The 26,794-nt window shown below is 36.3% G+C and overlaps 4 protein-coding genes across 5 annotated transcripts; 3 read left to right on the top strand and 1 right to left on the bottom strand.

Moving 5' to 3' along the window:
• Positions 1-7,965: 7,965 nt before the first annotated feature.
• Positions 7,966-9,830, top strand: LOC103838671 (galactinol synthase 2). Its single transcript, XM_009115120.3, has 4 exons — positions 7,966-8,380; positions 8,839-9,159; positions 9,244-9,395; positions 9,513-9,830. The coding sequence occupies exons 1-4, from the start codon at positions 8,063-8,065 to the stop codon at positions 9,712-9,714; spliced, it is 993 nt and encodes a 330-aa protein (XP_009113368.1). The 5' UTR covers positions 7,966-8,062; the 3' UTR covers positions 9,715-9,830.
• Positions 9,831-16,052: 6,222 nt separating this feature from the next.
• LOC103838670 (receptor-like protein 46) lies at positions 16,053-18,456 on the top strand. Its single transcript, XM_033278302.1, has 5 exons — positions 16,053-16,659; positions 17,030-17,105; positions 17,174-17,614; positions 17,726-17,914; positions 18,018-18,456. Exons 1-5 carry the CDS (start codon positions 16,053-16,055, stop codon positions 18,454-18,456), a joined length of 1,752 nt encoding a protein of 583 aa, XP_033134193.1.
• A 253-nt stretch (positions 18,457-18,709) lies between these two features.
• Positions 18,710-23,586, bottom strand: LOC103838669 (protein ANTAGONIST OF LIKE HETEROCHROMATIN PROTEIN 1-like). 2 transcript variants are annotated; one of them, XM_033279354.1, is made up of 4 exons: positions 22,472-23,586; positions 22,172-22,269; positions 21,510-21,617; positions 18,710-21,117 (listed from the first exon to the last, which is right to left on the bottom strand). In XM_033279354.1, exon 4 carries the CDS (start codon positions 20,083-20,085, stop codon positions 18,850-18,852), a length of 1,236 nt encoding a protein of 411 aa, XP_033135245.1. In that variant the 5' UTR covers positions 20,086-21,117; positions 21,510-21,617; positions 22,172-22,269; positions 22,472-23,586; the 3' UTR covers positions 18,710-18,849. The 2 variants fall into 2 exon arrangements, with proteins under 2 accessions (XP_033135245.1, XP_033135246.1); XM_033279355.1 differs by having other exon boundaries at positions 22,476-23,586.
• A 274-nt stretch (positions 23,587-23,860) lies between these two features.
• Positions 23,861-26,112, top strand: LOC103838776 (DNA ligase 1). The gene is made up of 2 exons (XM_033279353.1): positions 23,861-23,971; positions 24,314-26,112. The coding sequence occupies exon 2, from the start codon at positions 24,320-24,322 to the stop codon at positions 25,889-25,891; it is 1,572 nt and encodes a 523-aa protein (XP_033135244.1). The 5' UTR covers positions 23,861-23,971; positions 24,314-24,319; the 3' UTR covers positions 25,892-26,112.
• Positions 26,113-26,794: the final 682 nt, after the last annotated feature.

The raw sequence follows: 26,794 nt of genomic DNA, 5'->3' as shown, positions 1-26,794 counted from the left end.
AAGTCCCTTGTTGGTTGGTAGTTGCTATCAACCAATTGCGCCTCTTGTGGAGCAAAGGAGCGTGGAGCTGTGGGGCGATACTGGTGGAAGTTCATCCATGGAACGTGCTGAGCCTGCCATGCGTTGTACTGATTTGGCCAGTAGGAGGGAGGTGCATTCCAGTTGCCATAAGGAGGTCGCTGATTATTGTTGTTGTACCTGCCTCGACCGCGATTTCCTCGTCGATTGCCTCTGTTGCTGTTGTTCCTGGAGTTATTGCGGTTGTTATCCTTAGGTTTGTTCTCCGGTTCTGTGACAACGAGAGCTGTTGATGAGGAGGCGTGATCAGTGTGGCTGACGTGAACTGGGTGAGAGCGCTTCAGCCTTGTTTCTTCCATCTCAAGCATGTTCTTAGCCTCATCGAAGCTGGGAAAAGGCTTCTGATGTTTTATGACATTGGTGATGTGATCAAACTTGTCATTGAGGCCGTTGAGGAGGTACATGACAAGCGTCTTATCACTGACTGGAGCGTCAACATTGTGTAAGAGATCTGCAATCGATTTTAGGCTCTGTGAGTACTCCTGGATTGACTGATCACCAATAAACTTAGTACGCAAGTCATTGTCTAGTTGAATGGCCCGTGCTTCCTTGTTGTTGCGGAATTGGTTCTCGATCCGGAGATAAGCCTCACGGGCAGTCCCACCAACTTTGAAAACAGTCTTGAATAGGGGCTTAGCGATTGTGCCGTAGATCCAGAGTTTCACTAGGCCATCACGCTTGAGCCATTGCGTGTCTGTATCACCATCTGGGGCGGATGATCCGTCAACATGACCTAGAACGTCGAAGGTGAGACAGTGTGTGGTAAAGAGATCTCTCCACGCATCATAGTTGAACACATCTTGATCGAGTATTATCGGAATGTGTTGCTTGATATTAGTGACTCCGAAAGCTCTCTCAATAGTCGTCATAACAGATTGTAGAAGAGCAGAGAAGTCACAGTATCGAAAAGAAAATTTTGAAAAATAACGATGAAGAGAAGTATCAGATGGAGACTTGCTCTGATACCATGAAAGTCTGAATATTTCCCTTATCTTACTCAACGTGATTACAAGTGTTTATATACACAGAGTAGATACAATCAGCTTATATCTTCCTAGATTACAGGAGAGCATATCTGAACTATAAACTGAATAAGAATATTGCGTGGCATATTCTTTCAATTAGGCGATGTACTTTTCGTTTCACGACTTTGTGTTGTAGATTTCAACCAAACCAGAGTTGAGCTTAACTCGTATATATCTCTGGTTGTTTCTGTTTGTATTATTGTCTGATCCAAGTAAGGATCATGGAAGCGTTTACTGTTCGTGTTCTTCTTTCACAAGATCGCCCACTGAAATTCCAGTTAGCTTAAGTCGTTTTATTTTCATCGGAGGATATGATTCCAAATTCTCTCCTAGGAAATCATACTTTACCGTTTCTGCAAGTCGATAGGCTTATGGGTAAAGCTTTCCGGTTGGAAAGAACAAAGATGATGACAGATTAATATCAACGGTTCAGAAGAGAGTAAGAAGAGTTGGCGTTCAAGGAGTGGTCTGACAAAGATTCTACTTATGAATTGATTTGATTAATCTCAAGTTTAAATCTGAAGATGTTTGATGGTTCGATTAAAGCGCATGTTGAAGTGAAGGAGGACTTTGGTGACTTGAAGAATCCGGCGACGGTGGATGAGCAACTCGCGGAGGAGCGTCTCTGTCGTGACCGAAGATCCCATTCTCCAAAAGCCTTGACAGTAGACGCATGTTATCAGAAAGAAGATTGGCAGGACACGTGGCGAGCATGGAGACAGTCATAACATAATAGTTATCCGATCAATCGGTTATCATGGGTTTGGGCTTATGAAATTGTAATTGGGTGGGATTAGTTTTTTAAGTTCACCATGTAATGTGGCCCACGGGACTTTCTTTAAATGAAATTAAGTTGACAAAAAAAACAAATTTATTATACGTATAACACATTAACCAAGTTGAAGGGTTGGTCTTTCTAGTCTTTTTCTAACACTGTTTAATTCAAACATCAGAGTTCTAAGAGTACAAACTCAAAACAGGAATAACAGACACTCACCAGTAGATGATATAAGTAAAGCTCAACCAAGCAAAAAACAACAACCGATAGTAGAAAAAAAATCCAACCAACATACTAGTTTTTGTGGACCAATTCCATGGCATCGTGTCTTCAAATCCAACTTGCTCAAAGTTGTAACCAAAGAGACATTACGTGTTATCTCCATAGAAGAGTACACTACCGGTCTGTTTACTGAGACAATTTCAAAGGTCTCGAGAATATTTCATCGAGTAAAGAGTTGCTTTCCAGTCAGCACAAACTGACGAGCAGGCCCGATCCTGTACATGTACTGGGAACATCTTTGCACAGGGCCCATTACAATTTATAAAAAATTTAATCCAGATTAGGGTTCGAAATGTTTTGAAATTATTATTATTTTTTTTAAAAAAGGATCCTAAATTTTGTTTATTTCCTTTGAAAAGGCTCAAATTTTTTTTTCAGCACTGGACCTCATTTCCAACTGAGACGGACCTACTCACGAGAGAAAAGGTAAATATTAATCTCTTGCTTAACCCTAATCCCAAAATAATTATAGATCTCGGTGAAGCCACAAGGGCAATTCATTTAACCTACAACAACAATGTTGACTTATAACATCGAACAAGCTTGAACCAATAAGAGATTGGACCTAGCACGAAGCAGCGGAGCAGAACGAGAGAACCAGCAGCCTGTCGAACAAGCTTGAACCAAGAAGAACCACCAAACAATATTTCAAACGAAAGTAGAGGGAATGACCCGGGATGAAACAAACATGAGCACAAACCGGATAGAACACATCAACGAAGACTAGCATCATTTTAGTGAACCTGTCAGAAGGCTCGATTAAACACAAATCCATAAATATACGGCCCTAACAAAATAGACGACGAACCACCACTGCCATGACCAGGTTCACCATGGTACGCAACAACGACGAACACCAGCAGCGAACAAACCTACCGGTTACAATTAATCTGACAATTAATACATAACATATAGAATATATTCTTTTTTCATATAGAATATATTCTATGCATTTGCTTACTATAGTTACTTGTTTAGTTATAACTTTTTGTGTTATGCAGTGCAATTTTCCTGATTTTATTAGATAAATTAGATTTAAAAATAAAATTTATAACGCACAAATCAAATGAGCTACGCGTTCAGGCAAAATACTATAAACATTCCCATTTTACAGTTTAATCAAAAGTAGAATCTCGTCTATTTTGTTTTAAGGATTCCATAGAATATTACATACTAAAAAGTCCAGTCAAAAGAAGTTTAGTGACCTAACACATACTTCTAAACTAACATTATCCAAATTTTCTTATTTTGTCCCTCCTTAGAGTAAGCTAGGTCGGCCCACTGAGAATTTCACAGCACAACCCTTCTCAATTCAGTTTTAGATTACTTGTTGAAGTGAAGATATTAAACGCCGTTGATGTCGGCATTATGCATCTACCCAACCAAAAGAAATTCAAAGACAACGATAAAATTTTCTAGTTTTTATGGAAATTTTAAAAGGAAAGTGTATAACAAGTATTTCTTAACAGTTTTTTTTAAAGGTTAACCAAGAATTTTTGAGCTTCTTTCACCCCATCTTATATATTAAAATAGAAGTCACAACTTTGATTCATGTGTGATTAGGACTGGGCAAAAAACCCGGATCCGAAGAACCGAACCGAACCCGATCCGAAAAAGTAGTACCAAATCCGAACCGAAATTGATTAAATATCCGAACGGGTTGAAAATTTTGGTATCTAAAGAACCGAAACCGAACCCGACCCGAACCGAAATATCTCGGGTACCCGAATGTAACCGAAATAGATTTATATACCTAAATATATTACTTATTTTTATATTTAATATATATTAAAAACATCCAAAACATATAAGATACTTTAAAGTTGTCTAAAATACTTAAAAATATACATAAATAGTCAAAAGTAAATGTCTAAATAGCTAAAAAATATTCAAAACACCAAAATACTTGAAATATCTATTGATTTTCTATCCAAATATTTAAATCAAACCAATTTATATGTTAATTTTAGGTATTTTGACATATATTATTCAAATTTATATGTAATATATTATTTTGATTTATAGATTTTGAGAAATTTTAAGCATATAATGAATATTAAAATTTTAAAAATAATTTAAATGGGTTATCCGAACCCGAACCGAACCCGCAAAAATCCGAACCGAACCCGAACCAAAATTTAGAAATACCCGAACGGGGCTAAAATCTTTAAACCCGAAAACCCGAAACCCGATTAGATCCGAACCGAACCCGAATGGGTACCCGAACGCCCACGCCTATGTGTGATTTTTTTTAAAAATGGACCTAATGGACCTATTCATAGAAATTCATACTATATTTTAATTCAGACTAATAATAAATATAATTTTTAAAATATTTTAATCATAGTATCTTTTGATATCTTTTCATTTTAAATATAAATATATTTATTTTAAAATTCTAACAAATCTGTTTTAAAAGATTTTTACAAGATCTTCATTTTCGAAATTATATTTAAATATTTTCACTAATTTTAAAATTAGTTTAAAATATTATTATACATTAATATATTCAGTTATATAAAATGAAAAATAAAAAAATCTATAATATTTTAGTTATTATATAATCACAATCAATCATACTAAAATAAAATTATTATATTGAGTTAATATAATAAAATTGTATTAAATTTATATATTTATATATTTTATTTTCGTAATTATAAAATATTTATGTTCAAAAATAAAATCTAATATGTTGGTAAGATGGGTTAACATTATCAAACTATATAATACATGTATCAAAATTAACATGTATTTCTTTAAAGTTAATAATATAAAATCTTTGTAACTACTTTAATCATAATAAATTTTCATTTTAAATATAATATATATTTATATATTATATTTTAAAAATTCTAATAAATCTGTGTAATATTTAAACAATAACTTAATGTATTTTAAGTTATCGTTTAGAAATGAAAGTAAATATATTATATCCTATTTTATCTACTTTTATAGTCATGATCATGTTAAAATATAATTATTATACTAAAATAAATATGATAAAATTATATTCAATTGATAAATTTATAAATTTTATTTTCATAAATATAAACTATTTATTTAAAATATAATATGATAATAGAACGGCTTAAAATTAACAAACTATATAATACATGTCTAAAAATTAACATATCTTACACTTTTATATATACAATAATAAATTATCTAAATTAAATAAGCATAAAAATATTGGTAAAAAGAAATCCAGTTTTAAAATACGGGTCATAATTTAGCATAAATTAAATACAAAATATTTTTTAAATATATTTTCTCATGAATATATTAATTTGCTTAATAACTAGATACAAATACAATAAGATAAATATATAATAAGAAGTTGCAAATACATAAGGTTTAAACAATTAATTAATTATAACATGTAAATTATAAAATTATTGTATTTGAAATAGTTATATACATATTTAAGTATATGATTAACATTAAAATATAACCACTTATGTTCTAAAACAATAATTTATATATAGAAAAGTGAAAACAAACATCCGTGCGGTTGCACGGGTTAAAATCTAGTCTTATATATTAAAACAGAAGTCACAACCTTGATTCATATGTGATTTTTTTAAAAATGGACCTAATGGATCTATTCATAGAAATTCATACTATATTTTAATTCAGATTAATAATAAATATAATCTTTAAAATATTTTAATCATAATATCTTTTGATATCTTTTCATTTTAAATATAAATATATGTATTTTAAAATTCTAACAAATCTGTTTAAAAAGATTTTTACAAGATCTTCATTTTCGAAATTATATTTAAATATTTTCACTAATTTCGAAATTAGTTTAAAATATTATTATACATTAATATATTCAGTTATATAAAATGAAAAATAAAAAATCTATAATATTTTAGTTATTATATAATCATAATCAATTATATTAAATTAAAATTATTATATTGAGGTAAATATAAAAAAAAATGTATTAAATTTATATATTTATATATTTTATTTTCGTAATTATAAAATATTTATGTTCAAAAATAAAATCTAATATGTTGGTAAGATGGGTTAACATTATCAAACTATATAATACATGTATAAAAATTAACATGTATTTCTTTAAAGTTAATAATATAAAATCTTTGTAACTACTTTAGTCATAATATATTTTCATTTTAAATATAATATATATTTATATATTATATTTTAAAAATTCTAATAAATCTGTGTAATATTTAAACAATAACTTAATGTATTTTAAGTTATCGTTTAGACATGAAAATAAATAAATTATATCCTATTTTGTCTACTTTTATAGTCATGATCATGTTAAAATATAATTATTATACTAAAATAAATATGATAAAAATATATTCAATTGATAAATTTATAAATTTTATTTTCATAAATTTAAACTATTTATTTAAAATATAATATGATGATAGAACGGTTTAAAATTAACAAACTATATAATACATGTCTAAAAATTAACATATCTTACACTTTTATATATATAATAATAAATTATCTAAAATGAATAAGCATAGAAATATTGGTAAAAAGAAATCCAGTTTTGAAATACAGGTCAGAATTTAGCATAAATTAAGTACAAAATATTTTTTAAATATATTTTCTCATGAATATATTAATTTGCTTAATAACTAAATGCAAATACAATAAGATAAATATAATAAGAAGTGGCAAATACATAAGGTTTAAACAACTAATTAATTATAACATGTAAATTATAAAATTATTGTATTTGAAATAGTTATTTAAATATTTAAGTATATGATTAATATTAAAAATATATATCACTTATGTTCTAAAACAATAATTTATGTATAGAAAAGTGAAAATAAACACCCGTGCGGTTGCACGGATCAAAATCTAGTTACAAATTTACAATTAAAGTTCATAATAATGTTTTACCGAATACTTCAAGTTTTAAAATTATATTAAACTCTACAGTATAAACCACAAACAAAAATCCTTATAACCTCAAAGCCTTAAATTATATATTTTTTTTAGAAAAAAGCTATAGATTTAAACTCAAAATAATGAACTTCTTCAAACTTTAAAAATATTATTCTATTTTTTATGGCAAATGTTTTTAGTTTAAAATGGTAAACTTGTTTTTTAGGTTTAATTGTACATGAGTATACATACACACGTATTCATATTACAGAAATGGAAAAGTATTACCAACTTCGGATTACATTTGAAAGGTATACCTTTGCTGTCATAGTTTTAATATTTGATCTGTAACGTAAAATTGATCGAAATAGTCGGTCGGTCATAGTTAGGACATGCTACCCATAAGAAATTAAGAATTGTAAAAATGGACCAAACGGTTAATGGGTCCATGGACTTTTCTCACGACACGTGGCAGAATCACCGCCAAGTACATTTCATGTGGACACGTGTCACACCATTAACCAATCAGAATATCTCACACGGTGCAAATTGTAGCATCTGAAGTGGAACCCAGTGACAAGTGACAGATCAACTACCACATGATCTATTAATACCTTGATGAGTCGAACAGTCTTCATATTAGCACGTGTCAGTATGTAATGTCGTGGCATCACTTGGATAAGTGGGACCTTCTTTGTTATTATTCAAAAAAAGTGGGACCTTCTCTTCCAATAGTTAATTGTTACGAAGCTTCACGCGGTTATATACAACCGTTGGATATAACAATCTTGCTTAATAGCCGTTAGATAAAAATATTTTCTGGAAACTTTTAGGAGTCGGTCCTATTGTATTATCTGAAGTCATTAGTGATTAAATCTTTAATTAATTAACTTAAACCACTGAAAAACTCTATATAAATCAACACTTCTTCCTATTCAACGATCACTTACAAACGCAAAACAATATATACAACTCACAAAGACAAACACTCTTCATTTCTTAAGACAAGATGGCACTTGAGATCGACAACAAATTCACCGGACCAGTCGCTAACGGTGGAGAAAAGAGAGCTTACGTGGCTTTCCTCGCTGGAAACGGAGACTTCGTGAAAGGAATGGTGGGTCTTGCTAAAGGGCTAAGGAAAGTTAAGAGCATGTATCCACTTGTGGTGGCTGTATTGCCGGACGTACCAGAGGATCACCGGAAACAGCTGGTGGAGCAAGGCTGTGTCGTTAAAGAGATCGAGCCGGTTTACCCACCGGAGAGTCAAACCGAGTTTGCCATGGCTTATTACGTTATCAACTATTCTAAGCTTCGTATTTGGAAGGTATAATAAATACTAATATGTGTATAGTTTTTGTGATAAAAATTTACAGATGTCAACATATATTATAGTGACTTGTACTGTGTTAGGCTGTTAGAAATAGCAAACTTCAATACTTTTTAACCAAAGTATTTGTATTTTACAGAATTTTGTGGCTTTTTCTAAATGTTTTAAATTATAAAATACGCCAGTTTTAAATTAAATTTAGAGTTTATAATTTATTCTTTTTTTTACCACCAATATGTTTTTCTTTTTAATAATTTATTCTTTCGATTTCAAATCAGGCTTAATGTTTAGAGTTCAGTTTTTGGTTCAGTTCAGTTTTGAGAGTGTGTACTTATTCTAGACTAGCTATTTCATAAAATTAGACTAGCTATTTCATTAAATTCTTACAAATAATATACGTTGTAGAAAACTATATAATAAAAAACTATATGATGAAAATATATGCATGGGTGCAGTTTGTGGAGTATAGCAAGATGATATACTTGGACGGAGACATACAAGTGTTCCACAACATAGACCACTTGTTTGATCTCCCAAACGGCCACTTCTACGCAGTCAAAGATTGTTTCTGCGAGAAGACATGGAGCCACACACCACAGAACAAGATAGGTTATTGCCAACAGTGTCCAGAAAAGGTGACTTGGCCGGCAGAGCTTGGTCCTAAACCACCTTTGTACTTCAACGCTGGAATGTTCGTCTACGAGCCTAATCTTTACACTTATCATAATCTCTTGGAGACTCTGAAAGTTGTTCCTCCCACTCCTTTTGCGGAACAGGTAAATAGAAGATTTTTTTCCTGTTTATAAACAACCCAAAACACGTTATAGTTATCTTATTCGTATACACTTCTGTTGCTGCAGGATTTCTTGAATATGTATTTCAGGGACATATACAAGCCGATACCGGGAATTTATAATTTGGTTATGGCTATGCTTTGGAGACATCCAGAGAATGTAGAGCTTGACAAAGTTAAAGTTGCTCACTATTGTGCTGCTGGTTCTAAGCCTTGGAGGTAGTAATATTACATGTTTAACTAATTTCAAACTAGTTACAGAAAAACCTAATTTACTTTAGGAGTAAACTTATGGTAAACTTATGTTCCGAGTGTTGTTTATGGTGTTTTTACCAGGTTCACTGGAAAAGAGCCGAACATGGGGAGAGAGGATATCAAAATGTTGGTCAAGAAATGGTGGGACATATACAACGACGAGACTCTTGATTACAAGAACATCAGTGGCGACAAAGGAGGAGACGACCATAAGAAGCAGTTTGTCAAAGCTTTGTCGGAGGCCGGTGTGCTTCAGTACGTCAAAGCTCCATCTGCAGCTTAGTCACCATATAATCATCAAGCTTTCTTGCTCCTTTTTCTCGTGTTATATTGATTTAGTTCGAAACTTGTGTATATCACTATAAGTTATATGTACAATACTGCTTGAGATTCGTTTTACTGGTTTGCGAAAATATGTAGTGTTTAATTATATTGTTATATAGTATCTTCTCTAGCTATTAATTATATTTTAGTATCTTCTCTATCTGTTAAATATCAATCTTGTTAAGCATAAAGCACTTTAGTTTGATAGTCACCAAAGAACTTTGTTAAGTGCTTCCTCAATAACTACAACAGTCAGCGTTCAAGCAATTTACGTGATAGTATAACACTAATTTTGCGCACCCAAAGACAGATAAGAAAGCACAGCACGGTTTCTTTTCTTTTTCTCTTCCTTACCAGTAGAGATCGTCTTGCAACATTGAAAATCGATGCCATAATCACAATTCCTAGCATCGGGATACGAGAATGCCCACCGTAATCACAAACTCAAACCATAACAGCATTAAACTTTACATCGTACTGTCATCCAACTCTTTTTTTTAACACAAAAAAACATATGAATAAACCGTTGCCACCACTCTTGGACCAACTTGAAGAAGCAACAGCACAATTGTGCCTCCGACAGTTTCGAAAAAAAAAAACCGAGCCGTTAATAAAACAGAGCGTAGCCCTTTCTTCATTTTGGGACGTTCTGGTCCTTTTCGTTCCCTGTAAAGAGATTTGTAAACTGAAGAAGATGATGCTTTAATTACTGAAAATGCATTTCATTCAACTTGAGAAACTTGAGGTTACATCTATGGATATTTATACAAAGATCTAAAACCCTAGTGTTCCTCGACAGATGTCATGATCTTATGATGCTTCACAATCAAGGGCTGAGAACTGATTTGACAGCTTCAATCCATTACCTTCTCCACGGCACGACGTCATCTGTACTTTGTTTCTGGCCACCACCTTGTCGTGATTCAAAAGAAGCCGTTGCGCGGTTCTTCCTTCTCTTGGGCCTTTCTCTTGATTCTTGTCTTCGAGGCCCACTTTGGCTTTGCCTTTAGAATCCATTACCGAAACTGTGTCGTTTGAAGGAGCTCGTTTAATAGTCCCTCTCAAACTTGGAGTGGGTGATTCACAGACGCCAAGTTTGAATCGCAGCTCGTCAAACGGAACATACGGCAGAGACTTCGTGAATATATCAGCGAGCTGTTTTGACGCCGGAACGTGTTTGACCAGTAACGCGCGAAGAGCTACTCTTTCTCGAACATAGTAGTAATCAAGCTCGAAATGTTTTGATCGTTTATGATAGGCTGGATTGGCTGTTAAATAAACAGAGGATAGATTATCACAGTAGAGCTCGGGTGTTATCTGAATTGGTACTCCTATTTCGCGCATTATCGAGCACAGCCAACTCAGTTCAGAAGCTGTCTCGGACAGTGATCTATACTCTGCTTCTGTAGAGCTTCGTGAGACTGTGGGTTGCTTCTTCGACGACCACGAGATGATGTTTGTTCCAAGAAAGGTGCAAAATCCACCTGTTGATCGTCTTGTATGAGGACACCCTGCCCAATCACTGTCGCTGTAAGCACGAATCGTGAAGTCTGTGTCGCTGTTGAACTTTATACCCCAATCAGTTGTTCCCTTAACGTATCGCATGATTCTCTTCAGTAGATTGTAATCTGATACTGATGGCTCGTGCATCTTCTGACATACGAAGTTCACTGCGAACTGAAGATCCGGTCTTGTTAAGGTGAGGTACTGTAACTTGCCAGCCAAGCTTCTGAAGTAAGAGGGATTTTCGAATGCAACGTCTTGATTTGGGACTTTGTTTAGCTGTATCGGTAAGGGAGTGTCTGCAACCGAACAGTTACTCATACCTGCGGAAGCCAGAAGATCTAGAGCGTATCTCTCCTGTGTCAAGAATACTCCATTCTTATCATATTGAGCTTGTATCCCTAGAAAGTATTCCATTTTACCAAGGTCTTTCATTCTGAACTGATTGTTGATCTCGTACAAGAACTTCTTCATGGCTTCTGATTTGTTTCCGGTGATTAACATGTCGTCAACATACAGAAGGAGCATAATCACATCTTTTCCTCTTGAGAACACAAACAGAGAGGGGTCTTTGATGCTGCATTTGAACCCGAACTCAAGCAGAAACGAAGAGAACTTGTCAAACCATGCCCTTGGCGATTGTTTTAGACCATACAATGACTTGTGTAGCAGACATACATGATCCGGTTGTGTTTTGTCTACAAAGCCAACTGGTTGACGCATGTATACTGTCTCAGTCAAATCTTCATGAAGAAATGCGTTTGCTACGTCCATTTGCTTGATATCCCACCCAAGGACCGTAGCTATATGGATGATTAACCTGACTGTAGCTGTTCTGACCACCGGACTGTAAGTCTCAAGGTAGTCGACTCCTTCTTCTTGATTGTTTCCTTGAGCTACCAGGCGAGATCGCAGTTTCTTCACCGTTCCATCAGAGTTTAGCTTGATTCTGTGAATCCATCTGTTTCCCAAAACTTTCATGTCAGGAGTGTAAGGAACTAAGGACCAGGTGTTTGCTAGCATGCAGTTATCATATTCCTCATGCATTGCATTGTTCCAACCTGGGTGCTTGAGAGCTTCAGCAACTGTCCTTGGCTCCAGGCAGACTACATTCTCTGTTAACAAGCCATACCTCGGATTTGGTTTGACAATTCCTGACTGAGATCGAGTGATCATTCTGTGTCTTACCTCATGCCCAACTGGTATTTCAATGTTGGTGATGGGTTCTGTGGTGCTTGGTGCAACACTTGATGATGAGGAAGCCGTAGATCCTTCATTTAATCTTGTCTTACACTGTTGATGCGTTTGAACTGGAGCCTCCTGATGACTTGAACTCGGAATATGAACTGTTGCTTGTGGAGGCGAGTTAACTGACGCAGTAGTGGTGCGGTTTATATCACGGTTGAGAGACTTCACCGAGAAACTCTTATACCATGCTTCCATCAGAGGTGTTTTGGCAGGAGTTCTAAGGTGCTGGTAGACATTAGAAAAGGGAAAATCTGCTTCATCAAATGTTACATGCCTGCTGATATAAACACGTCCCATTGATGGCATCAAGCAGCGGTAGCCTTTAAACTTCTCACTGTATCCAAGGAGTACACACTTTAACGATCTCGGATCAAATTTGTTTCTTGTGTAGTCTCTCAATGTGGGGAAGCAGGCACAACCAAACACCTTCAAGGAGGAGTACTGAGGTGGTCTGTTGTGGAGGATTTCGGATGGAGTTTTATGATCAGATAGAGCACTGTGTGGCAGCATGTTGCTGAGATAGGTTGCGGTAAAGAAGGCTTCTACCCAAAACTTCTGAGGAACCTGACTGTGGAAAAGCAGTGACAATCCCATTTCAGTGATTTGACGATGTTTCCTTTCTGCAAGACCGTTCTGTTGCGGTGTATGAGGGTATGAGATGAGTTGTTTGATCCCACATTGTTGTAGATGAATCAAGAACTGATTGCTTATAAATTCTCCACCCCCATCGCATTGAAAAGAACCAATAGAAGCATTGTATTGATTCTGAACATTGTTTTGAAAAGCGACAAATACAGAGAAGAAATCTGACTTCTTCTTTAAAGGAAACAACCAGCTATGTCTAGAGAAATTGTCAATAAAAACAACGTAGTAGATAAATCCTTGGACCGAAGTGACCGGAGCTGGCCCCCAAAGATCACAGTGGAGACGTTCAAGAGGTCGTGTTGCTCGAAACGTTGAGGCTTCAAACGGAAGACGAGCACTCTTTCCCATCTTGCACGCTTCACATTGGCCTTTTGAACTTTTATTGATAGATATAGACTTGGTAGATGATAGATGTTGGAGTGTAACTGGATTGGGATGTCCCAGACGTTTATGCCAGATCTCATCACTTGCAGCGGCTTGACCTGTGGAGTAGAACGCCTGAAACTGAGACCCTTTCAACTGATACAGACCGTTAGTGTTTCTTCCCCGAAGCAGAACCTTCTTGGTTGCCTTATCATACACAAGCACATTGTTACGGTCAAAGTCAAATGCACATGGATAATCCTTAGTGAGTTTTGACACTGAAAGTAAGGACTTTGCAATATTCGGACATACCAACACATCTTTCAAAGGTACCTTACCTGAGGAAGAGCAGATACTCGATGAACCGGTGTGGGTTATTGGAAGGAACTCACCATTTCCAACCATAACCGAGTCAGAGCCGTGGTAGGCTTGAGAATGTTGCAAGTGACTTGGTGAGTTTGTGATATGCGCAGATGCTCCTGTGTCTGGAAACCATTCGTGACCTTGAGTATCCTGTATCTCAGACATGCGGAGAGCAGCCAGAGCGTTGTGAACCTCATCATAAGCATTGTCAAATCTATGCCAGCACCTCACTGCTACATGTCCTGGCTTTCCACATATTTGACACACCGGTCTTGATTCAGCTTCAGACGAAACAGAGGATCTTGATGACGATGAAGCTGATGAGATGTGTTGAGGGAAACCCCGACCTCTGGTAGAGAAGAAGTTTCGACCTCCTCTGCTTCTTCCTCTGTTTCTTGTGAAGAACTGCCTTCCTCGTGTTGAGTTAAACGCCAGATGTGGTGTCACGCCTGTGTCAACACTGTAGCTTCGGAGTCTATCATCAAAAGCAGTGAGCCTTGGTATAATGTCATCAAACGTCGGAGTCTGTGCCGTATCCATCGTACCTTCAATGCTTGTCTTGATGGGCTCGTAGTCTTTTCCTAATCCCAGTAATGCCGCAAAAATTTTCATCCTTTCTGGAACTGGACTGCCTATCGATGTAAGTTGGTCACAGATGGACTTGATTTCCCGCAGATAGTCCATCATTGGCTTCTCGTTCTTCGAAGTCGTTTGAAGCTTCCTTTGGAGTTCAAAAAGACGTGAAGACGATGCTCTGTTGAAGTGGTTTGCGAGAGTCATCCAGATCTGAGCTGATGTGGTGCAGTCAAGGACCACGCTTTGAATGTCTTCAGAGAAGGACCCAAGCAGCCATGACTGGATTACTTGGTCTGTTTGAAACCAAAGAGCATAGTCTGGGTTTGGAACTGGGGTGGCAGTGCCGTTGATGTTAGGTACGGTGAGAGTGTGGACCGGCTGAAGAGCAGATCCAGTAACAAACCCTAACAGACCTTGTCCGTTAAGAAATGCTTCGAACTGTCGTTTCCACAGAATGTAGTTTGTGTCTGTGAGCTTCACAGTCACAGATGTGACTATTTTGAGAGATGGAGGAGCGTATGGATCCATTGCCATAGCTCTGATACCATAAAGAGATTTGTAAACTGAAGAAGATGATGCTTTAATTACTGAAAATGCATTTCATTCAACTTGAGAAACTTGAGGTTACATCTATGGATATTTATACAAAGATCTAAAACCCTAGTGTTCCTCGACAGATGTCATGATCTTATGATGCTTCACAATCAAGGGCTGAGAACTGATTTGACAGCTTCAATCCATTACCTTCTCCACGGCACGACGTCATCTGTACTTTGTTTCTGGCCACCACCTTGTCGTGATTCAAAAGAAGCCGTTGCGCGGTTCTTCCTTCTCTTGGGCCTTTCTCTTGATTCTTGTCTTCGAGGCCCACTTTGGCTTTGCCTTTAGAATCCATTACCGAAACTGTGTCGTTTGAAGGAGCTCGTTTAATACCCTGGTGCATGAAAGAGCAAGGGCATGAAAGGTTATAACTCACCCATTTTTTACAAAAGTTACAAGGTCTTATAAAGATCAAAAACGCTAAGTTTATCAAATTAAAAAAAGGAAGATTACAAAGTGGCTATTTGAAAGAAGATTAATTTATTGATGTTATATTTAAAAGAAGTTAAAAATAGTACTTCTAAAAGAAAAATCTAAGAGCATCTTTATCGCTTAGTTTTGAGCGTCTCTTAGGAGGAGGGTCTACGGTTCTGAAGAAAACGGTATGTTATGTGTGCAAAATAAGAGACGTGTGTTGTGTGTTCTTTGCACTGTTCACGGATCCTACCGACACGTGGCAGTCCAAAATTAGTGCATTTTTTAATTTTTTTTTTTTTAAATTAGAAAAAAATAAATTAAAAAATAAAAAACTTTTAATGGAGTTTAGGGATAGAGATGCTCTAAGTGGAGTAGACATGATGAAATTTCCACTCTTTTATTTGAGGATGCAGACAGAACGAAAGACCTTAAAAGTCAAGAACTTATTTTGTATCTAGCGCGTTATCACAACTTCGACAGTGAAAAAAAAAAAAAACTTCGACAGTGAACAGAAATATTGTCCGCGTTTTAGTCTTCTTGGATACAACAAGACATGAAGTGTCAAAAGCTCTGAGAAAAAAAATGCAGAAGCCAATCTTTCTCTCTTGCTTCCTCTTCTTTTTCTTCGTCTACTTCATCCCACGACAATCTTTCTCTTGCCCACAGGACCATAGAGAATTTCTTCTCGAGTTCAAGAAGCTGCTGACTCACAACATCAAGAACCACTCCACACAAATCGCTTTAGGGGAATTAAAGACATGGAGGCCGAACTCAGATTGCTGCAAATGGAAACTTGTGAGATGCAACACTCGTTCGCCTTCCAAAGAAGTGACAGACCTGAATCTCAACGGTCTTGTCCTCTTTGGCTCAGTGAGTTCAACCCTTCTGAGACCGGTTCTGCGTGTAAGCTCTCTCATGAGGCTAGATGTCTCCTCTAATTTCATACAAGGAGAGATACCTGGAGATGGGTTTGGGAACTTGACCAGGTTAATCTCTCTTGACATGGGTCGTAACAGCTTCAACGGCACGATCCCTCCTGATTTGTTTTCCATAAAGACTCTTCAGCACCTTGACTTAAGCATGAATGCTATCGGTGGTACGTTGAGTGGTGACATCAAAGAACTCAAGAATCTGGAGGAACTGTTTTTAGATGAGAATCTTATTGGAGGAGAGATTCCTCCTGAAATTGGTAAAAATCTGAAAATCAATCTCAAAATTTAAAATTTGTACTTCTGCGGTTTCATATTTAGTATAGCTATAAGAGTAACATTTTCACTTCGTTTTAGAATTTCAATACAAAATTTATTATTTTTTTGATCAAATTAAATTTATTAACTTTAAATGCTATATGATTTTTTATACCTTCTAATTTATTTTTATTGGTTGAAATATGATTAACCATACAATTAATAATGTTTTTGTTTAGAAAATATATAAAATTAAATGTTTATTTAATCTGTGTGAAACGGAGAAAGTATTCATGTATGAAAAGGATGTTAGATAGGGGTCGTAGATGTTACTAACTTTATACCGTTGTGTGTGTTTGTTTATGTTACAAGGCAGTCTTACTGCACTACGGAAGCTATCATTGAAACAGAACAAGTTCTCTGGTTCTATACAGTTGTCCATATCACAGTTAACAAAGCTCGAAACAATATTCAGATGAATTTCATGTCCTTTAAGATCCCATATGGTATTGGCAGCTTGGTCAATCTCTCAACTCTGTCTATGAGTAGGAACAATTTCTCCGGTGGAATTCCATCGTCAATTCAAAATCTAACAAATCTCGAAACCCTTGAGCTTGAGAATAACAGTGGCTTGTCAGGTGAGATTCCCACATGGCTATTTCATCTTCAGAAGCTGAGGAAACTGCGTCTCGGAGGAAACAAACTCCAATGGAACAAGAATGGCTCTATCTTTCCACAGTCTAAGTTAACACATCTGTCACTTAGTTCTTGTGGTTTAGAAGGGAAAATTCCGGATTGGCTCAAGAATCAAACAGATCTTTATTTCTTGGATTTGAGCTTGAATAGACTCGAAGGAAGCTTCCCCAAATGGCTGGCTGATCTGAAAATGGAAAATATAATATTGTCAGACAACAGACTCTCAGGTTCACTGTCTCCTAGTTTGTTTCAGTCTCTGAGGTTAAGTATCGGTTCTTGCTCTATCAAGAAACAACTTCTCAGGTCGTATCCCTAACACCGTTGGAGAAACATCACTTATGATACTGAAGCTGTCTGAAAACAACTTCTCAGGATCAGTACCAAAGTCTATAGCAAATATTTACAGGCTGCTGTGGCTGGACTTGTCAAAGAACAAGTTATCAGGCGAATTCCCAAGATAAAGCCAACATTCATTGCTTGCATTGCTCGACATATCTTCGAACGAGTTATCTGGAGATGTTCCAGCTTCTTTTGGGTTAAACACCGTAAGTCTCACCATGAGTAAGAACAATTTCAGCGGCGAATTCCCTGAGGAATTCACAAAACTCTAATTTCTAAAGCATCTTGACCTTCATGACAACAAAATCTCGGGTATGTTCCCTAGCTTTATCTCCAGGCTATCTCAATCTCTTGAGGTTCTTAGCCTGAGAAACAATTTCCTCAAAGGTTCAATCACAGAAGACATATCAACTCTCACAAGTCTCAAGGTCTTAGATCTCTCTGAGAACAGCCTCGATGGAACTCTTCCTTCAAATCTTGGCAATCTCACAGGAATGGTAGAATCCCCCACGAGCTCTTCTTCAATTGTTTCTAGCTTCATTTCCGAAATAACCGACTTATCAGAGATCGAATCACAAGACTTGGAAGTGAATTGGAAGAGAGTAAAGCAAGTTATTTCCAACAGAAACTTTTACCTCTACACTTGTCCTGTTCGTTTGGTTGCCGCGGTTTTCGGCGTCGGCATCGGCGGCTGCGTCGGCGTCGTTTGGTTGTTGTTCGTTTTGTTGACGCCGACGCTGCCGCAGATTGCTGTTCGTTTCTGAGCCGCAGGTAGTTGACGCTGACGCAGGAAGCATGTTTTGGGTTGTTCGTTTGACAGACGTTGCGGCTATTTACATTTATTCATTTTTTATTTTTAAAAAATTGTAAAATTATATTTTAAATATAAAAATGCAGCTTAAATATATTTACATCCATAAAAATATTATATTTACTTGATAATAAGTTTTTGGTCAAATATACAAGTATAACATTATTTTTTGTCATAAATCATAAGCTAAACTAAAACAAAGATAATACCTCAAAATATTTATCACGAAAAAAAGCTAAATAATACATCAAATTGGTTGATAAAAAAAAACATAAAGTCTTAATAAATATCACATATAAATGATAATCAAACTTATAAGCAAAAAAAAAGTCATTAACTAAAACATTTAATACGGTAAACGACCTCTACCATACTCATTTGTGATGTTATCACGCAAAGCTTCCATCGCTCTATCACCGGTCGGCTCATATACAAAATGTCCACCACCACCACCACCATCATCATCATCATCATCATCATCATCATCACCTTCTTCTTCATCACCGTCACTATCAGCTTCTTCTCCTTCTCCATCTCCATCATCATCATTTTGCCATTGTACAAAATCATGATCTTCCCGATGTGAATCACGTATGAAGTTGTGTAGCGCCATCGTCGCTGTCACCAGCTTAATCCACTTGACCAGACCATACTTTGGATGCTTACGATCCAAAATCCTCCATTTTGCTTTCCATACACCAAATGTCCTCTCAATCACTGATCGCAGACCTGAATGCTTTCGGTTAAACAACTCCCGTGCACTAACTGGCGGTCCTCCTGTAGCAAATTGACCAAGATGAAATCGCATATTACGATGCGGACCAAGATAACCTGTCCTCGTCGGATATCCGGAGTCAACTAGATAATACTTTCCAGGAGGAGGATGTGGGAAAGAAGCCTCATTCCTCGCACAATGAGTCAAGACCTTCGAATCATTTGCTCTACCAGGTACACCGACATATGCATATATGAACTTCATATCGAAGTTACATATAACAAGAACATTCATTGTAGATCCTTGCTTTCTGCCATTATATGCTTCTGCATTCTGACTTGGAGGGCGAACCGGGACATGTATTCCATCAAGTGCTCCAATACAATCTCTGAAATGAGGCCAATACTGATCATCATTCCTCAAAACAGGACTTGCTCTTCCAAACTCGCCTTCTTGTGGTCTTAGTGTATCCTCCGCAAACTTGAGAAGAGCACTCAAAACTTCATCAAGCTTTCTTTGGACCGTATCCACTGATCTTTGATACCTTGCAGCAATATTTCGCTTCGTCTTATCTTGACCAACAGTCTCGAGAAACATTGCGACAGATTCCTCAAGGTAGACATGGTGAGTCTCTTTCAATCCATATCGCTCAGCTAGCATCTTGCACAAAGCTTCAAAAGTCTTTTGGTTCATTCGAAGAATGTCATAACATTGCTGATCAGATTCATACATCAGTTGTTGAATATGTCGCCATCCTGCTCCTCGATCTGTTCTATGACTCAATCTCTCCGTAATAGGCACATCAAACAAACCAAGTTCATCATCATAATCATCATCCTCATCTTCCAACATCCATCTTTCAAGCATCTACAAAACCATATTTAATAAATCATCATCAATATGTTTGCTGTAAACTGTAACAAGACCAATATCTGATACTCAAAATGAAAACAAGATAACAAGACCAAATCATGAACACATTTAACCAAGCAAAAATCAGACCAAAGACTGGTCATGTCATATATATTACCAAGACTCGAGACTCGCCATGTTTAACAAACCAGTAACCTGTAAGACTCAAAGAACAAACCAGTATACATTCATGCAACAAGATCAGACCAAAGACTGTAACCTGTAATCAGTAAGACTCAAAGACATGTTCTGTGCCTTCAACCAAAAAGAAACTATTCAATCAAAATTATAAAAAACAGACCAACAAGATCACATAACTGGATATAAGACTATAAAGATTATAAAGCCACAAAAGGCAGAGTTTTCATACAAAGATCAGACCAACAAGATCACAAAAAAAGACTAGTACTAAACTCCATACTAGTTCCAGCAAGATCACACAAAAAAGACTAGACCAAACTCACAAACTACTCAATCATCACGTTTTATCTTGGTCCTAAGCTCAAGAAACCTAATCTTAGCTTCATCTGTCTTCATGGTTATAAAAGCTCTTCGATTCCCTTCACTATCTATAAGAAGTTCTAATGCTGCTTCATATAATGGAGACCACTCTCTCACTTCAGGCAATGCATACAGTATCTCTAACACATTCTCAACACTAGAAGCTTCTTGACGCTCCAACATGCGTTCCGCTATCTTGTTCTTCACCTCAAGAGCCTCAGTCCGTTTCACACAAGCCTCTACAACCATATTTTTTTCCTTACGCTTTCTTTTTCTTCTCGAACTCCCAGAATGAGCCTGAGCTGCTGGCTGAGAATCAGCTTCATCACCACCATCATCTCCACCCACTCTAGAATCCAAACTTGTTTCTCCATGTTGAACGCTCCATCCTTCAGCTCCAGTTAATACCACACCACCAAATTCCGCTTCAAACATATCCATGTTATCAATCTCTTTACATACGGATTTTCTAATCCCAGGACACTCCTATATAACAAAAAAAAGAGTAAGTCAGATACATTTAAAGACACAAGACAGACAAACAGATACATACAAACAGATACAGACACTAGACACTAGACAGATACAGTTACAAGACTAACATTTAAAGATAGACAGATACATATACAAGACTAACATTTAAAGACACTAGACAGACAGACACTAGACACTATACAGATACATTTAGAGACACTAGACACTAGACAAACAGATACAGATACAGATAATTCTCATAAAAGACGGAAAATAAAACAGACAAGCTCTTATTAGAACAAAAAAATAAAACATACACAGCAAAGATCAGACTAGTATTCCGATATAAGAAATTCTCATTCAATTCAATAATCAAGCAGCACATAGAAGATGGAGATGATTACCTTAAAGACTATGACCGCGAGTGGAGCTAGATTCAAGGCTGCTTTATCTGGTGAAGAAGGCTAGCTGCAAACAAAGTATGTCTCCTTGAACTTGAGAGGGTCTGAGACCTGCAAAAAAAAATAACAGACCTTTAGAACCAGAGCATCAGACTCAAATGTACACACACAGGAACATTAACTCAGAAGACAAAAGCTTGGCTTGCATCAGTTTTTAGTGCTTTGTATCTAAATTAATTAGCAAGCAAATTAGATGGGACTTACAGCACCGGCAGGAGAGAACTTACGCACACACAGTTGACTTAGGATAAACAAACACAAGCCTACTGTATACAAGCATCAAATATCAGAAGTGAACTTAAAAGCTAACCCATGCAAAACTCATAACAGTTTATACAAGCATTAAGACCAGAGGTACAAGAAGAGAAAGTACACAAATGAATTCACAAGAACAATAATCATAAGATGGCTCAGAGAATGGTCACAAAGAAAAAAACAGACAAGGAAACATCAAAGACATTAAATCCACAAAGACAACCTAGAGCAAAGACAACTAGTACACTTGGAAGTAACTTGAGCAATTCATAAACACAGGTGAGCCTTGTAAAAAATTAAACCAAGATCCATAGAAACAACTTCAGAGGGTCAAGATCAAACAATCATACCTGAAGACTTGAGAGGGTCTGAGAGAGAGTGTGAGCTTGAGAGATCTGTCTATGGAGAAGAGAGAGCTTCGAGATGCTATGGAGAAGAGAGAGCTCCACTGCAATAACCATGAAAACATTCGAGGTTAAATGCCTCAGCATTTGTGACAAAAACCCATATAAATATCAGACAGATAAAAGAGTTTAAGAGTTATTCTCAATCAATGTAAAACTAGCTAAAACAGACACTGAAAGTTTCCTCCACTAAACACAACTCATGGATTACTAATACAAGTATCAACTCATGAAAGTTTCCCCTACAGACACTGAAAGTTTCCTCGCATTGCACCATCAAGTCATCTCACACTTGCAGATGGATAAAGAGCTCGTGACAGAGAGAGATGGAGAGAGAGCTTGAGATGGATAGAGGGCTCCTGATGGAGAGAGGGCTTGAGATCGAGAGAGATGGAGATAGAGAGATCGAGAGATGGAGAAAGAGATCGAGAGAGATGGGAGAGAGTTCTGCGTCAATGGGAGAAGAGCTGCATCTGCTTCAATTAGATTTAGGTTTTTTTGTAAATAATTAATTAGGTTAAGGACAGAATTCTAAATAGGTTAAATAGACGCACAATTTACGACCGTGGGATTTTACGGCGTCAAATGCAGGTCTCGACGTCAAACGCAGGTATCAGCGTCAATCAAACGAACAAGATTTTTAAAAAAATCGCCGCAGCCGCAGACGCAGGTAGCTGCGGTAACCAAACGAACAGCACAACTGTCTTAGACCTCTCCAAGAACAAACTACTCAGGAGAAATCCCAACTTCTTTAGGCAATCTCAAGAGCCTGAAGCTTTTGAACCTCTCACAAAACGACATCTCTGGATCGATCCCACACAGTTTTGAGGTCTCAAGAAGCTAGAGATCTTAGACGTTTCGTACAACAACCTCTCGGCCAAAATCCCGCAAACGTTGTCCAGGCTCAGCGAGCTGGATGTTTTGGATTTGAGCAACAACAAGCTTTCAGGTAGAATCCCTGGGAGCTCTCAGCTCGACAGATTAAACGATCCAAACATTTACGCGAACAACAGCAAAATCTGTGGAATGCAAATTCAAGTATCATGCTCCACAACACGGACAGAGCAGCAGCCAAAAGAAGAAGATGAAGAGGAGAAAGAAGCAGTTTTGTTAATGTATGCAGTTGGCTATTTCAGAGATTCACCACCACGGCGATCTCCAAAGAACAGAGGATTCAAGTCTGTTGATTATCTTCAATCACGAATCCCTTGTTAAGCATCAAGCAAAAATAATAATTTGGCAACCCTAACTTGTACAAGTCAGTTAACTGTATTATTATCCAAGTCTTGAAAATAAATTGGGATGATAATCTTTGTGAATCTCAATCATAGACAACTAGCAATTTCAAATGGCACATTGGTGCACCCAATACAATACGAGTCTAGATTCGCCCCTGCTAATGTATACCATCATACTCGGCACATCCGCGCAACTATAAATCTCTATCATTGATCATAGCTGTCCGAGAGGGACAAATTCTTTGTTAGGCATTTTCTAAATGTATTTGCACAGATGTCAAACGTTATTTTATGAGACAAATGTGAAAGGTTGATAAAGTAGGACAGCCAAAAAAGTGTTAGTGGGACCCCATGACCAAAAATGAAAGACGTGTTACACCCAACGCGTAGGGTACACCGTCACCTCCGTGTGACTCATTCCTTTTATACCACCTAAAACCCATCTCAGATCCAATACAAGATCAATTCGATCGTCTTTCACAACACAGAGAACAAAGAAAATTATAAGGTACCTAAGTTCATTTTTGTTTTAATGTATTCTTCCATGGATCTCTAGTTTCTTCTATAGATCTGCAATTTTGGTTTCTTATGAATTTGCTGCTCTTTACTTGGTATATATTTTTTCTTATGTATCTGATGAACTACTCTGAATTTTGGTGTCACACCATACATATACATATATATGTATATATCAAACACAACAAAAAAACCATATTGTGAAATTTCAGTTTTCTAAATTTTGGATTAGCTATATGTCGATAATAAGTGTTGATCAACTAGCCAATATCAACTAGTCGTTGTAGCTCTTCTTTTATTATAACAAATATTTATTTTCTTCTTTCTCTATCAGGGAACCATGTCATCGAACCAAGAAAATGTCAAGAAAGAGAAACTTCATGTAACAATGAAGACACAGGAAGTGGATCCAGATGAGAAGGGAGAGAAAGTTGAGGTGGAGATGGAAGTTAAGGCCAAGTCAACTGAGAAGGTTAAAATAAAGGACGACGAGAAATCAAAAGATGAAAAGGAGAAAGAAAAGACAAAGGTAAAAGATGAGGTAGAAGAAGACAAACATGCCGAGAAGAAAGATGAAAAACGTGAAGGCCATGGAGATATGGAAACTGAAGAGCATGATAAGAAACAAAAGAAGAAAAATAAAAATAAGGAGAAGAAAGATGAGGATGTATCACAAGGAAATGAGGAGTTCGAAGATGACAAAGAAGGTAAGAAGAAGGTGAATAAAGAGAAGAAAACGAAAGAAGATTCCAAGGGTGACAAGAAGAAGAAAAATGAAGAGAAGGATGAGCCTGAGGAAAAAACTGAAGTTAAGAAGAAAAAAGAGAAGAAAGACGCTGATGTAAAAGTTGAAGACACAGAGAAGGAACACAAGAAGAAAAAGAAAGATAAGGAGAAGAAAGATGAAGATGTATCACAAGAAGAAGAAGAAGGTAATAAAAAGAAGAAGAAAGATAAGGATGAATCAGGTGCAGATGGAAAAGACAAGAAGAAAGATAAAGAGAAGAAACCGAAAGAAGAATCCAAAGATAAGAAAGAAAAGAAACTGAAAAAAGGAGAAAAGGATGAGCATGAAGAAGAAGAAGGGGAAAAGAAAGAGAAGGATGAATCAGGTGCAGACGGAAAAGACAAAAAGAAAGACAAAGAGAAGAAACTGAAAGAAGAATCCAAGGATAAGAAAGAAAAGAAGCTGAAAAAAGGAGAGAAGGATGAGCATGAAGAAGAAGAAGCGGAAAAGAAAGAGAAGGATGAAGATCACAAGGAGGAAAAGAAGAAGAGTAAAGATAAGATGAAGAAAAAGGAAACTGATGAGAAATGTGAGAAAGAAGCAGACAATGAGGATGAAGGAGAAAAGAAGCAGAAAAAGAAGAAGGAGAAAGGCGAAAAAGATAACAAAGAAGATAAGAAGAATGAGAAAAACCTTGAAGTTGAAGTGTTGTCCAGAGATATTAAATTTGAAGAACCAGGAGCTGAAGGAGAGGAAGGCAAGTCCAAGGACAAGAAAACTAAGAATAGAAAAGACACCGAGGGAGATAATGGTAGTGAAGAAGAGAACCAAAATAAAGAAGAAGGCCGGAAGGGTGAAGAAGGGAAGAAAAGTAAGAAGAACAAGAAAAAAGACCCAAAGAAAAAGAAAAAAACAAAGGATGAAGAAGAGAAAAACATAGCAGGGTCAAAAGATGAAGATGGTGATGAAGAAACAGAGAAAAAGGAAGAAAAGAAAGGAAAAGATGTGAAGAAGCTTGATGATACCAAGAAAAAGGGTAATGACATTGGTAAGCTGAAAATGAAGCTAAAGAAGATTGATGAAAAAATAGGAGCTCTAATGGAGAAAAAGGCAGAAATTGTGAATCAGATTAAAGACGCAGAGGGACTGGGAAAGGGAGAGCAAGAAGGTGTGAAACATGAATAGTTTGGAAGCGTCTGAAATAAACAAACTGGCTTAACAATATCCACAGAGAAGATTTATGTGGAACTGGACTTTAATCTTTTATGTTTTCTTTTCTTGAGAGTTGTTGTGATAACTTGAAATGGTTCATGTACCTTTGGTTTTGTTCTTTCATATCATCCATGTTGTAACAGTTACGATTGTGTTTCTATATTTGCAAGTTCGAATTAAGGATGAACCAAACAGTTTTGGGCTGGAAACAAAACATATGTTCTTCTCCTTTTCTTGTTGGAACACCATTTCTTCTCTTTGATAGAGAAATAAAAGGGAGCATAAACTTTCTATACATATGGTTTAGGGAAATTAGACCTAATGACCGGTACGAAAACTTAAATTAAGAAACTAACTGTCATAAAAAAATAATGTGGGACTCTAATGGTGTTAAATTGTGGGAGTTAAAAGTCACAATCAAAATTCTAATGTGAATAAAGTAAAGTTTAAACTTTAAAGAAACAACGAGAAAACAAAAGTTTTTAGTAGATTTTTAAGATAATTTGTTCAAACTGGACTAATATTTCGACAAAGACTCAACACAAGACAATACATCTCGAAGAAAGTATTATATGTCTCAAAAGTAAGTCCAAAAGTGTATATCAAATAATGGTCTTCACTTGTCTTTTATACCGATCAGTTCGCTCCAATTACTTCGCGTATTTAGAGTGCACGTGTTATATGCATTGCTCCGAATCTTAGTTATTTTATTATCCGTAGACTCAGAGCTTACTATCCAGTCTACAAGCCAACCCTTTGGACCGGAATATCTGGATTTTGCTCGTTGATCATGTCCCTATTGGCGTTTAACATGTTTTGATTGACGCTTTTATAAACCGGATTTGTGAAATAAATTCTGCTCCAACATAAAATCTC

Source organism: Brassica rapa, chromosome A09 (genome assembly GCF_000309985.2).
Source record: "Brassica rapa cultivar Chiifu-401-42 chromosome A09, CAAS_Brap_v3.01, whole genome shotgun sequence".
Taxonomy (NCBI): domain Eukaryota; kingdom Viridiplantae; phylum Streptophyta; class Magnoliopsida; order Brassicales; family Brassicaceae; genus Brassica; species Brassica rapa.
The sequence above is the reverse complement of the archived record's forward strand: the minus strand, read 5'-3'. Positions and strand labels throughout refer to the sequence as shown.